The sequence below is a fragment of the Hemicordylus capensis genome, chromosome 1, assembly GCF_027244095.1.
Source record: "Hemicordylus capensis ecotype Gifberg chromosome 1, rHemCap1.1.pri, whole genome shotgun sequence".
NCBI classification, from domain to species: domain Eukaryota; kingdom Metazoa; phylum Chordata; class Lepidosauria; order Squamata; family Cordylidae; genus Hemicordylus; species Hemicordylus capensis.
In genome coordinates, this window is record NC_069657.1 from 25,698,368 (window position 1) to 25,713,149 (window position 14,782).

General features: G+C 46.2%; 1 protein-coding gene across 10 annotated transcripts in view; it reads right to left on the minus strand.

Annotated features, from left to right (window-relative positions):
- The window catches only part of EML1 (EMAP like 1), a 212,178-nt gene that overhangs the window by 84,971 nt on the left and 112,425 nt on the right, over window positions 1-14,782 (minus strand). For 5 of the 10 annotated variants that reach the window (XM_053252774.1, XM_053252755.1, XM_053252737.1 and 2 more), the window contains exon 1: window positions 11,383-11,535. The exons of 1 other annotated variant lie outside the window; for it this stretch is intronic. In XM_053252774.1, the coding sequence (XP_053108749.1) occupies window positions 11,383-11,506 (124 nt within the window). In that variant the 5' untranslated portion in view covers window positions 11,507-11,535. Of the gene's footprint in view, window positions 1-4,809; window positions 4,829-7,640; window positions 8,196-11,382; window positions 11,536-14,782 lie in introns of those variants that run through there. 4 more of the 10 variants (XM_053252765.1, XM_053252806.1, XM_053252789.1 and 1 more) reach the window with 4 other exon arrangements.

The window sequence follows — 14,782 nt, forward strand, 5'->3', positions numbered from 1 at the left end:
CATCGAGCCACTCATTTATAATATCTCCACTCTTACGGCTGGATCAGTTGTGGCAAGAGGTTTCATTCAACCAAAACAAAAAGGCAAGTCGGAACTATGCGACAAGATAAGCTAGTGGAACAGGCAAGGCAAAAGGTGCTCAGGAAGTCTACAAGTCACCATCTGGAGAGCCCTTAAATAGGTTGACTTTTGAATAATGACCCAGCACTTTATGTGATGCAACATTGCCCTCTTCTAGCGAGACCCAAATAGAAGCTTGTCATGGAGATGCAGTTATGCTATTGCTATCACAAATGTTATAGTTACATTGAGCCTTTCCAAATGATACAGAAAACCATGGTTAAATCTTTACTCCATGCAACATCCTTGAGCCTCAAGAACATGTGCTACCCCCTCCCTTGCCTGCACAACCTTGGAAGAATTCTTCTTCTGATTGTGGTTAAAAATAAACCAAGATTGGTCATGACACCTGAGCTGACTGATCTTTGTTTGTTCTAAATAACTTCCTTGAAATAAACAGAAATCTTCCAAACCTGATTCAGTTTATTTCAAGGAAGTTGGTTAGAATAAACCAAGATAAGTTGGTTCAAACATCACAACTGATCTTGGTTTGTTTGTAACCACCATCAGAAGCAGAATTCTTTCAAGGCTCATATGGGCAGGGGAGAGACGAAGACATGCTCCCAAGAATTGGGGATGTCATGCAGAATCAAGATTTAACCATGATTCCACATGATGTCTGAACCAGCCTGTTATTTTCATATAACAGGGAGTTAGTTTCTCATCTCTTCAGCCTAATTTGCCAGTGCACACATCGTCATCTTGACAGAACAAACACTTGCATCACACAGCTTAAAAGACAATAAATATTGTGAATCTGTATTTTTATTATTCATATTTTTATACTGCTTTAAAAAAAAAACAGTTTGTCAGAGCATGGTGAGTGTGGGGCTGGAAAAGGGTGAAATGTTTACCTCAGTTGTGGGGAGATCCCAGCCAGCACGCGGTGGATCTCATCCACCATCCCAATCTTGTGGAGGTGGATATGGCAGGGCCAATATGGCTCAGACAGGGAGTAATGTTTGAGCCCCCAGGAGAGTGCATAGTTTTGAATGATTCCCGGGTGCTCTCGTGAGATTTCAGGCTCTTACAGGCCCGCGGGCTCTTACCTCGGCACCAGATCTCATGAGATTTGTCCAGATTGTCCGAGGTTTTTTAAGAGAGAGCTGGCTGATGATGAGGGACCAGTAACGAGGAGGGCAGCTGCAGCTTTGGGCACGCTGAATTGGAGTCTTAGGCCAAGAAAGGGGTTTTTGGTGAACTAACTATCCCTTTCTGGTGCCTGTACTTTCTGAGGTCAATTTGCTCAAGCCCTGACAGGCCTTTTGAACCCCGGAGGTCTTTGGGAGTTCTCAAAACAGTTTACACAGCAAAAGGCCTAAGAAATGGTAGGCTGGCTATATTGCCTGATTAAAGCAAAAGACTTAATCCCTTGCAAATTAGGTGTATAACTTTAGTCACCCAGAACAGGGTCCTGGAAAGAGACAGAGGTAGAGCACCTGCTTTACACGCAAAAGTCCTCGAGCCATTCCCTGACATAGCTAAATGATCTCAGGTAGCAGGGTTAGGAAATAACCTCTGCCCAGGATTTGGAGAGCCAGTCAAAATACTGAACTGGAGTAGATGGGACATGGTCTGAAACCATGTGAGGCAGCTTCATCTGGATTCTTCAAATAACGAACACGCTTGATGTACCCTTACAAGCAAACTATAGATTAATCCAGGTAAAAGGATTCTCATGAAAAAGCATGATAGTTTCCTATGTTTTCCAATCACAGTGAGCTAGAAGGGGAACAGCAAATATCGCAGGCGCCAGAGAGTGTGGAAAATGGATCTAAAAGGAAATATAAGGCAGACGCCAGCAACCAGAGGTGCACTTAGGTAATTTTGGAGCCTAGACCTAAAGATCTTTGGAGCCCCCACCCTTGTTGCCTCTGCCAGCAACAGCCACTGGAGGGGTGCTGTTCTGAGGTTGTTCCACATTTGTCACATCAGCATTCATTACTCACTATGGTTTTTTAAATGAGTGCATGCTTCCTGGGTAAACCCCACATAAGAATAGTGCTGCTGGATGAGGCCCAAAGCCTATCTAGTCCAGCATCCTGTTTCACACAGTGGTCCACAGGAAGCCCACAGGCAAGAGGTGAAGGCATGCCCTCTTTCCTGCTGTTGGTCCCCTGCAACTGGTATTTAGAGGCATTTTGCCTCTGAGGCTGGAGGTGGTCTATACAGAGGAGCACTTAGGTAATTTTGGAGCCTTTCATGATCCAAGCGGGTGGGTGGGTAGGTGGGTGTGAGTCTCTGTCATCTGAGCAGGGTGGGCAGGAAGGCAGTCCCAACAGTTTGAGCGGCCAGGCAGATAATCCATCCCTGTCACCTGCCTGCCCATCCACTTCTTGCCGCTCTGCTGCCTTTGCTCCCTGCTTGTTCTGCTGCCAGCTGATTCTGGGCAGCCAGTCTGCCAGGAGCATTATAATGACATCACTGAGCAGTGCAGCAACACGATTATAATGTGCTGCAGCGGGCTGACTGCCCAGAAGCCGCTGGAAGAGGTGATGACAAGAGCAAGTGGGTGGCTGGGCAAGCAACAGGAATGGGGAGCATCTGCTCATTTGCATACCTGCTTGCTCATTCGGATGGTGGGAAGTGTGTAGTGCTCGCAGGGGCAGGGGGTGGGGGAGCAACAGCACACCCCATAGGGTGCCATTCCAGGTGGTTACCACAGACCACCTAGTAGGTGGGCCAGCCCTGCTTTTGGCTTGCCAAATGGCACACGACTCAGGCCATCATTGCCCCTTCCCACTTGGTGCCCTAGGTGACTGCCTAGTTCGCCTAGTGGATGGCCCAGCCCTTACGGGATCTGATTTAGTTGGTTTATTTGGCTTATATTCAGTAAACAAAGTTAAACATTGATGTAATATTACATTTACTTTCTGTATACATTTTTTTTAAATCTTAGTAATATTGAATGAGAAATATTTGATTAGGAAAGAAAATAGAGCACACTTGATTTGGTTTAAATGTTCCATTCATGAGGAGTTCTGGGGGGCAGGGCTGGTAGGTATGATCCCACTTCCTCTCCGCACATTACGCTTAATTCAGAAATTACGCTTGTTGGAATAATTGTAAATATTTTAAGATGCCACAGTTCAATAGCATGCACTTTACACTTCTTACATTTTAGGGGCGGGGAATCAAAGTACTGAAAACAATTTGCTTTAGCACATCCATGGAGCTGCACATTAGCAAGAGAGACCTTTCCTTGTATAAACATTTGTATTGTTTTCCACACATTCCGTCAATGTGTGTGTGTGTGGGGGGGGGGGGGAGGATCACACCTGGTCTTCTGTGCCCCCGACCTCTGCATGTTCAGTGGAATGTGAGAATGGGCTCTGTGCACATACAGCCCATTTTCACCTTCAGCAGAACAGGTGAGGATCGTGGGGAGCTGGGCCAGCAACCCAACTCAACCCAGAGACATGGAGGCTAGGAGTGGAATCATGGTCCCCCTCCATGTATTGATTGACCATGTGGGTGGAATGTGAAAGGTGGCTATAGTAATATTAAAAAGTGAATTACAACTTTGAAATGGAAAATTGTATGTGGAAAATATATAAATAAGAACTTCTGGAAAACTTCTTGACAAGTTTCCCACCTGATTTTGTTGCCCACAAGCTGATGGATACTTTTTGAGGCTAGGAGAACTAACTTGAAATTGTGATGGTTCACTGTTGTAATGGATGTGTAGGTTATCTATTTTAAGTTATTACTGGTGGGAGGAGGATCAAACCAAATACAGGCACAACAAAAACATATTTAACCAAGGGGAATCAAGCAGAATCTTGGGTACTGATAGTGCTGGTTTTCTACTAGTAGAATGTAAGAGTCAGCCAGCACGCACTGATCAAGCACTGTTCATGCTACTGTAAAATCCTCGTTTTGGGGCTAACTTAGACTCAGACCCCACAATTATTGCATAGTCGAATGCACAGGTGTCCAGAAACTCCTCTTTATGTGGTCAGGCTGGATCAGTTTCAGTTTGTGACTCTTGATTGTGTAGAAAAACTGCTTTGAATGGTGCAGCCTACCACCTGTACTCTTAACCATTTTCCAACATGGCTTGTACTAACTGGCAGGGGGGTTGTTGTTGAAGGCCTAGTAAAGATTATAAATGCCTCTCTGAAGGATATGGAGTGGCTGGTGGGCACTGGAGCGGTGGGGGGCAGGGGAGAACCTGGTCACCAAGGCAGAAGCCTACCCCACCCTTTTCCTCCACACCAGTAAATACCCAAGCCTCCCAGCACTGAGGAAAAAAGAAAGAGCAGAAAAGTAGGGCAAAAGTAGAAAACAGAAAGGTTTGGGGGGCAGAAAGCAAAATAAGCCAGGGCAGAAAGCAGGGAGAAAACAGAAAGGAAGGGCAAAAGGCAGAAAGAGGGACAGAAGGGAGAAAGCAGGGATTGCATTCCCCCTTCCATCAAACAAAAGGTAAAGTATGCCGTCGAGTTGGTGTCAACTCCTGGCAACCACAGAGCCCTGTGGTTTTTGCTTGGTAAAATACAGGAGGGGTTTACCATTGCCATATCCAGCATAGTCTGAGATGATGCCTTTTCACATCTTCCTATATCACTGCTTCCCAGTATCAGCGGGGATTTGAACCAGCAACCTCTGGCTTGCTAGTCAAGTCATCTTCCCGCTGCACCATGAGGTGGCTCCCATCAAACAAACAAGCTAGTAAAATATCAGACTTACCAGCAGCCAGGGAATCCTCTAAAGAGGGGAGCTTCCTTCGGCCCCTCCTCCCCTGCCTGAAACTTCCTCTTTTGGTCTTTCTGGCTGGAACTGTTGCTACTCAAGCTGCTCCAGCCAATCTGATTTCTAGGGGGCTCCTCCTGGCACTGTCCCCAAGAAGAAGGGGGAAATGTAAAAAACATACTCCCTGAAGCAAATAGGAAGTGCATTTTAACCCATTATTTATGTTGTTTCCCAGACACGGAAGTTTGGTGCGGTGTACAAATATAAATAAATAAATAATCAGATCTGTTACGGAGAGCTGTATATGGGTATATGTTGAGATTCCAGCTGAAGATATTTTTGCAGAAACATTTAGAAAACTTGCCAAGCAAGACTAAGATATTGAGGAAAGCACCCCCATCAAATGATATTAAGAATGCAAGTGTATAGTACCCTAGAACCAGAGTTGAATACTGTAGATTTAAGAAGTTCCAAACAATTTCTTCCCTCCCTTTGCCAGTCATTTAGAGAACTCCAGAATTCAAAATCCTTACTATTAAAATATATATTAATTCCTCTTCTTCTCTTGTCCCAGCAGTCCGTATGAACAATCAATTATGTTAGTTTTTCATTCACAGCATGAAGACCTATTCCCATCTATCTTACTGCTCATCCTTGTATACTTTAACCTCATTTTCTTCTTGCATCTCCTAGAGCTGTAGTATACACTGATCATAGCTTCTAAAATGTTATTGTCCTCTATAGAGGATCCATTCAAATTTGTTTTAAAGAAGACCCTCATAACGTGGTCTCCATTCACATCTTTTCATCTTCTTTCACACTATTCTCTAGTTTCCACACAACTATGAAGCAATCTTCTCTCCTTCAAAACTGACTCTGTAACATGTTCTCACTAATTTGTTTCCTCATGGGCCTAAATTTGTACATCTCTATCAACTGATCTCCTCAGGGCAGTGACTGCAGGTCCAGTTCTACAACATCTTCTTATCACAAGCTAATCCTGCTGAAACCAAGCACATGTGAGGAAGGCGTGCATAAACTGAGCTATTTGTGAAGTCTGTGAGGGAAGAAAGCAATAGGTATAAAGAATGATCTATCAAAAATACTAATTAGCTAATGTGCTTCTTGAACTCTGCCATTATTTTAAAATGTCTACATCTTGGTCGGAAAGCAGACAATTTAATTCTCAACCATTACTTCTCATAATATATCACCATCAACAATAATAAAAAGGAACATACTCCAGATTTTTTATTCAGCAATTCAGCTCCTATATGATTATATACGGAGCTGTCTCTTCTGTAGTGCAAACCTGGATTTACGGAGCCTCATCCTTTGTTCCCATTTAGAAAGCTGCTACATTCACTACTTTAAGAAATGTAATCATGTATAATACTAAAGCAGTGCTTCACATTTTTCTGTAGATATAGTCATATAAATTATAACTAGATATAAAATATTTGCCTACACTGTACTAAAAGTTTTGAGGCTGCAATTTACAAACATAACCATTTCACTAGGTAAACAAAGTCATCTAAAGTAACTATTATAAATGTTTGTGCAATTAAAGATATTTTGTTAGGATGGATGTTTTAAAGTTTCTTAAACTTTAAAAAATAATTATTCCATTAGTCTGGCTCAATTGGCAAGATACACTAACTCTTAGTCGACATTAATATAGATCCAGTTGCCCAACATTAATCCCTCTTCTGGAAATGACTCTTCCTGTCTTTTAAACTTTTATTGTAAAACTTTACTGTAAATTAAGCTGCATTTTGTCACACTGCCATCCAAGCACATGATGTGATTTATCGTAATCCTAAAGAAACACACCAGAAACTACAGAACTTAGGAACAGGCATTTTCCCCCATCTCCAAACAGACTTTTGCTTACTTTTAAAATAGCCTCACGAAGAACCATAAATCTTTTAGTTTCCTCTATTGGAAACAAATTGAACACATCACCAGAAATACACAAAATATCCGATGTTCTTATTAAAAAGACTGTTTGCAAATCCACGTTCCTTGAGCCACTGAAGGCTTCCCTTCCTCATCCATAACCAAGACTGTAAAACAGAAGACATGTCAACTGCACAAGCCTTAAAAGCTCCCAAAAAAACCTCTCGAAGTGGTGGTCCCTACAGCTCAACCCAAAACTAGAAACAGCTTTCTTCCCTCCTCCCAACACACAATATGGCGAGTTTTCACTTTCCTTTCCACCCTCCGCAACGAGCAGAGTGAATCTTTTATTACACACACGTCTTATGCATTCCTGTAAAACAGAAAAAAGTTCTCCACGGCAGACATTCGCTCGCTCTCTCCCAGGCTTATAGACACACACGCACGACGTCGCTACAGAAGCAAAAGAGGGTGGTTTTTTTCCTTGCTGTCAGGCAAAACAGGGTGGTGGTGCTAGAGCTTTTTTCTGTGCCTCTCTCTCTCTGCCCTCTGTTCCTCCGCTCCATAGTTTCAGAGCCGAAAGAAGATTATAGGGAGAGCCTAGAAAAGGCCCCGTCTGGATAAACCCTTGTCCTCCATCCAGGCAGGATAATTGGGGAAAGAGGGGGGGGGGTGCTGCTGGCGGTATGGATTTCCCTAGTCGTCAGCTTGCTCGGCACATCCACCTTACTTGCCAGCAACTAACTAGGCAACAGTCGGCAGCCGCCAAGACTTGCAAGCGGGGCATCATCATCACCGCTCTTCTTTCCCCCCCACCACCACCCCACACCATGCCCCAACCACAGCAGCCCCCACCCCACCCCGGGCAGTGTGCGTGTGTGTGTGTGTTTCTGCGCGTGGGTTGGGAAATCTTACTTTCCTCTCCTTACCATTGCAGAACTGCAGGAGCGAGGAGGTGTCATAGAGGCTGCTGTAACTGGAGAATCCGTCCTCCATCATCCTGGAGCCGGCCAGCCAGCCCCACCACCCCGGCCTCCCCCTCGTTCTCCCCCCACCCCCGCCGGCCTCTCTCGATCTCTTCTCCCCACCAGCTCAGGCGGCTCCTCTCGCCTGCTTTGCTTGCTCACTGCTCTCACCCACACACACTCACTGAGGAGCAGCCGAGGCGGCTAGGGCTGGGGCCGGCCTGCTGCCTGCCTCTGCCAGTTGCCATGACAACGCATTCACTCCACGGTGGCTTGGGCCGCCGCCGCCGCCGCCGCTTCTCCTTCTCCTTCTCCTCTCCCCATTAGAAGGCGGGCGAGGTGGGGTGGGGGGAATGGGGCTGCTTCCCTTTGAAACTGGGAGTGGGGTGGGGTGGGGTGTTGACACCCAACGAATGAGGGTGCAGGGACCCCCTCCCCCGACTGGCGCGGGACGTGAGACGGAGGATACTTTTCTCTGTGACTTGCAGATGGGAGACTTTTCCTGCTTGCCGCGTGGGTGCAACTCTGCAGCTTCAGCAGCAGCAGCGCTCCCAATTTAGGATGCAACCCATTTCCCATGGAAGGCCGCAGCAAAACTCTCATTCCTACTCCGAATGGAGCTGGCTTGCCTGGGGGTGGGTGGGGAGGGTTTGTCGAGCGGTGTCGAGGAGAGGAGAAGCTGCCTCCCTTGCCCACACCCATCCATTAATCACTTCCAAAACACTGACACCAAGCAGGGCAAGACGGGGCGGGGGACACAGCAAGCTACCCAATGTGCTCTGCTGCTGCTGATGTTTTGGACAGGGGAAGAAAAGAGAGGCTGCTTGTCTCCTAAACAATGGGTTTCTGCAGGATCCATCTGTAGGCCAAACAACGGAATAAAGAGAACTGGTGTCATTTATTCCCCGGCTGATAGTGCAAGGGACTCTTCTCTGTTCCATAAAACTAATTGGGCGTGGGGTGATGATGCCGCAAGAGTGGAATCGCAGTTCTAGCTCGGAGATTCGGGTTAGACCCGCCTATTGGTACGACTTGCCGCGATAGAGGCGGGGAAAGTGCGTGAAAAGCCTGTGCGAGCACCCCAGCTCGCGACCAAAGGCGTTTGCGTTTATGGCATTTGCCAGCCAGAATACCAAAATCTGCGTCCTATTTGTGGCAACACATGGTCATGACCTGCACTGGCACCAGCCAGATGAGATATACAGGGTTTTCTCGTGGTTGCTACGTGCACATGTAGATGCATATCTAGGTCTACCCTGGCTTGTTTTCAGTTATCTCTGCAACTTATTATCAATGATGCCCACAACGATTCTTGTTCCTACTCGAAGAAATCTATAATAAAAATGAAGCCCGCTCCTGCTCTGAACATTCACAGAGCTCTTTTTCACTTCACCGCTGTCTAATTATAATCACACACACACACCCGGAACTAGTCGGGATTCCAGGACAGACTAAGCTCCAATAGGCGTGAACCCCAGCACATCACTTCCCCAAATTCTGGCTGCCTCCCAAGAAAGAGAAGCAACTCTTCCGCCTTCAGCACTGACACATTTGACTACGTCCTGCATCTTAGCTACCTCTGCTGCTGCGATCCCTGCCTGGGCTGAACTGCTGCTGCTCTTCCCAACCATCCTGTGGGCTTGGAGCCTGTTTCCTGAGGGTTGGAGCCTGTTTCCACACCCCTTTCAAAATACATGTAGGGATCTCGAGGGTGGAGCTGGGTGAGGGATCTTGTGGTTTGGAGGGTTGCCGAAGAGCTGAGAAAAGTCTACGGGTCGAGGTGGTGAAGGGACGGGCGAGATCCAACTTTCTATTATGGTGTGTGGAAAGAGCAAAAAGAGGGGAGATAACAGGAATATCAACCCAAAAAAAGCCAGGCGGAGTTAAGGAAAGCAGCCTTTCTGACTCTTGTCTAGAACACAGCCTGCCTTTTCCTTCTTTCAGGGTGGAACTTGGAAGTTAACTGATAGGATGTTGGTTTTGATGGTTCTGAAACTCGAGGTTCAGCCAGTTTATTCGTCTGCGTTAAGATTAGTGCGGACTGAGCCTTTGCATATGTACTCGGAAATGAGCCCTTCTGGCTTCAAGAGGTCGTACTCCCAGATAATTGTGCCGAGGATTTCCACATGTAGTGCAATCCGATGTTTGCTCATTCAGAAGAAAACCCCAATGGGACTTAATGCCGTAATAATTTTAATTAATTAATTTTAATTAATATTGATGAAATCTGGAATACCCATCAAGCCATGGTTTTTCAAACTTGGGCTCCCAGGTGTTGGATTACAATGCCCATAATCCCTAGCACAATGCCCCAAAGAGATGATGGGAGTTGTAGATCCACAACATAGTAATATAGGAAGCTGCCGTATACTGAGTCAGACCATTGGTCTATCTAGTTCGGTATTGTCTTCACAGATTGGCAGCGGCTTCTCCAAGGTTTCAGACAGGACTCTCTCTCAGCCCTATCTTGGAGATGCCAGGGAGGGAACTTGAAACCTTCTGCTCTTCCCAGAGTGGCCCCATCCCCTAAGGGGAATACCTTACAGTGCTCACACATCAAGTCTCCCATTCATATGCAACCAGGGCAGACCCTACTTAGCTAAGGGGACAAGTCATGCTTGCCAGCACAAGACCAGCTCTGGAGACCCAAGTCGGAGAAGCCCTGTACTAAGCCAGGGGTTCTCAACCTGTGATACTCCAGATGTTGCTGAACTATAACTCCCATCATCACTCACCACAACAAATTGTAGCTGGGGGTGATGGGAGTTGTAGTACATCAACATCTGGAGTACCACAGGTTGAGAATCCCTGTGAAGAGTAAAAAGGAGGAGGAGAGGACTGACAAGACCCTTAATTACAAAACCGACTCTTCACTGAAGAAAGCTTGTCAACTCATTAAGTGTAGCGCAGGTATCAGAGAAGTGGTTGCTGCTGGAGGCTTCAAGGTTGCGGACTGTCTGCTGTACTGAAAAGGGAAGGAATGGGAAGGATTCCTCTGAATTCTACTTGAGTGATAAGCATAGGATGGGGCTGTACCACTGCCAATGTAAGCACACCTACAGCCTGATCCTCCCTCTGTTTCCTCAAGAACAAATCCAATTCAGTGAAGCTTACTTCCAAGCATCCATGGGATTCCCAACCTTGAACTGTATTCATTTACACACTTTGCCGTGCACAAAGACTGACAGGTAGAATCATTTGAGTTGGAGGAGACTTCCGGGCATCTAGACCAGAAAACCCAGAACTAGATCTACTAAGAGATTATTGCCTGCTTGAAGCCCTCCAGTGAAATAGTCAACCATCCCCCTAGGTCAGGGCCTCACAACTTCAGCCCTCCCATTTTTGAACTACAACTCCCATCATCCCCAGACACACTAGTCAATAGTCAGGGATTGTGGGAGTTGTAGTCCAAAATCTGAAAGAGGGCTGAAGTTGTGCAAGCCTACCCTAAGTAGTTAGTTTCATTGCTGAACTGCTCTTGCTGTTAAAAAATTTCTCCTAACATTCAACCAAAATTCTTTCTGTAATTTAAGTCCATTAGATAGAGACCTGCCCTTTGGGGTATGGATGTGTGAACCGGCTCAAGCTCGAGCCGGTCCAACATCAAACTGGCCTGGCTCGAGGGCTTCGAATTCGAGCCGAACCCGTTGGGACGGTCCAGGGCCAGTTTGGGGTTTGTTTAAGTTTTTTAAAAAGTTTCACTTACCACCAGTGCCTGGCTCCAGAAGTGCTGTCATGGCTACAGGAGGTCTCCTGGTGTCCTCCCTCCCGCCACTGCCCTCAGTCAATTCCAGCTCTTTACAGGCAATTTTAGGCCTGTTTCGGGCCATTTTCAGCCTGCCTGTGGTGGTAGCAGCCATTTTGGAGGCTGGGTGCAGAGGTCCATTGGATATGCATGGCAGCCTCCAAAATGGCCACCACAGGCAGGCCCGTAGGGTCGAAAGCAGCCCGAAACGTGCCTAAAATGGCCCATAAAGTGCCGAAAGTGATCAGGGGGCAGCAGGGGAGGGGGCATCAGGAAACACACCCCGCTGACACACACCCTGCAAACACGACAGCACCCCCAGAGCCCAGCAATGGCGGTAAATCCACCTTTTTTTCACTTAAAATTTTTTCCTCCCCCAAGCTGGGCCCAAACCAGTTCGTACTAGAGCCGGACCGGGACCGGCTCTAGTATACACAGAACTGGACAGTTCAAGTATGGCTCTACTTGAACCATACCGGGTTTTCCAGTTTTGTGCACACCCCTACTTTGGGGCAGCAGAGAACAAGCCCTTGCCCTCTTCTATGTGTCAATTATTCATATATTTGAAAAATGCTATCTTGTACCACTCAGTCTTCTGTTCTCCAGGGTACACACGCCTTCCCAGTTCCTTTAATCTTTTCCCATGGATTTTGTTTTTCCAGACGTCTGACCATCTTTGTTGCTCTTTGAACCTGTAACAATTTATCTATATCTTCTTAAAGCATGGCACCCAGAACTGGACAAAGTACTCCAGTGAAAGTCCAACTAGTGTGGAATGAACTGAAACTGTCCATTACAGAATAAAATGAAAAGTATTATTCATTTATGGTTTTATTCATGCCACCTCAAATCTCATTAGCCATTTTTGCGGCTGCATCACACTGCTGACTTACGTCCAGTTGTGATCAACTGCAGTCCCGAGATCCTTTTCACATGTACTAATGCCAAGCTAGGTATCTCCCCTCTCCTGTACTAGGGCAGTTTTGTTTTGTTTTTTTAAAATTTTATATTTTGCCTGAGTGCAGAGCTTTGGGTTTTAGACTGGACCTTACCCACAACTTAATTTGACCCTTTGCACTACCAAACCCATAACTGATTTTGAACACATCACAGCCCTGGAATAATAATGAAAAGATTCCTCGGAACAGCTCTAAGCATTTTTCTCTATGTCCAATGGACTTCTCCTAAGGGCATTGCCTTTCACTGCTTGAGACAAAAGAAAACAAACGGGCTGTCTTCTGATGCCACCCTGCCTCTGACATCTCTCATCGGGCTGGTCTCACTTTCTGGGTGCATAGCAGCCACTGCTTGATATTATATCATCATCATCATCTACATTTTATATCCCGCTCTTCCTCCAAGGAGCCCAGAGCGGTGTACTACATACTTGAGTTTCTCCTCACAACAAACCTGTGAAGTAGGTTAGGCTGAGAGAGAAGTGACTGGCCCAGAGTCACCCAGCATATATCATGGCTGAATGGGGATTTGAACTCGGGTCTCCCCGGTCCTAGTCCAGCACTCTAACCACTATACCACAATGGCTCTTGTAAGTTGGTGGTGGTGGCAGCAGCAGCAGCAAAAACCAGGCACGTGGCTACCATTGAGCACAGGGGGATGAGAGTCCTCCAGCTGCCATGGCCCCAAGCACTTCCAAGGGTCACGAGAGACAAGTCCTGCTTTCCCCCACACCTGGGGGGCTGTGTGAGAGAGTTACACTTCTGCCCCTGCTCTCTCTGTACTGAGTGTCCTTTTGCCTGTTGCACTGGGTGCTTTGTTCACGTGCCATTGGAGTGCGGTTGGGTACATTCTTTTTATTTTATTTATTTATTTATTCGATTTTTATACCGCCCTTCCGAGCTGGCTCAGGGCGGTTTACAATTAAAAAACAGAAATCATTAAAAACAATTAAAACAGAAATACAATTATAAACACCAATTTTAAAACATCTTAAAAAACAATTAAACTATCAAAACAATTAAAACCCTGAAAACCAGGTTAACATTAAAACAATTAAAACTAATTAAAAACCATGAAAGGCCAGGCCAAACAGATGAGTTTTAAGGGCTCTCTTGAAAGTCAGTAAAGAATTAAGATTACGAATTTCTGTGCATTACACAGCCCAGGAGCAGCTACAGAGAAGGCCCGCCTTTGAGTCGCCACCAAACGAACCGGTGGTAACTGGAGACGGACCTCCCCAGATGACGTTAATGTGCAGTGGGGATCATGTAAAAGAAGGCGCTCTCTAAGATATCTCGGACCCAAGCCGTTCAGGGCTTTAAAGGTAATAACCAGCACTTTGTATTTAGCCTGGAAACATATTGGCAGCCAGTGTAACTGTTCCAAAACAGGCATCATATGGTCTCTCCAGGTTGCCCCAGAGACCAATCTGGCTGCCGCATTCTGAACTAACTGAAGTTTCCGGACTACGTACAAAGGCAGCCCCACGTAGAGTGCATTGCAGTAGTCAAGCCGGAGTGCTTGGAGTGAGGCAGAGAAAGAATACATCTGCCCTAACCACAATGTCATGTGAGCGAAGCATTGAGTCCAACAGGCAGCATGCCTGCAGGGGCATAACTATAATAGGGCAAGAGGAGACAGTTGTCTGGGGGCCTACTGCCTGGGGGGGGGCTAACTTGCCACTGGTAGTCATGCCCCCTTGCATATGATGTCATATGCAGGGGGTATGGCCAGCATGTGCTAGCACACGTGCACATCTATACAGGGGCCACTGATTGAGCTCATCCCATAGCCTCCGGTGAGCTGTCTACACCCCTGGCAAAGGCAGAGCTTACAATGGAGCAGATAAAACAGACATGTTTGTTGGTGGAAGGGAGAGGAAGAGAGAGAGAATGAGTGAGGTGTGAGAGGTAGAACAGCAGTGTAGTGAGGAAAGGTTGCCACTGCATGCAAACCCAATCCTCACTGCTGCCACTGGCAGCCTGTAACATCAGGTGACAGCTGCGGTCAGAGGTGCTCTTACCCCTGGACTTCGGGGCCAAAGTCCAGGGCCGAAATCCAGGGCCTCCACCACCCTTGGGGCCCCCCAATCCTCTTTAGTCTGGTCACCTGGTGGAGCATGATAATGCTTAATTTGCAGGGGAGGGAGGGGTCTCCAAAGGCCTTTAGGTCCAGGCTCCAAAATTACCTAGGTGCACCTCCGGCTGCTGTGCACCTGGAAAATGAGGTCAGCCCAGCAAGTGGTAAAAATAAAAAAAATTAATGTGTTTTTATCTATTATGATCTTTATCTTTTTATCTTTTTATGAATTTTAAATGTTTATTTTCTGTATTATGTTTTTAATTTTGTACACCACCTTGAGATTTTAAATTAGGCGGTATATAAATTCAAAATATTTTTTGTT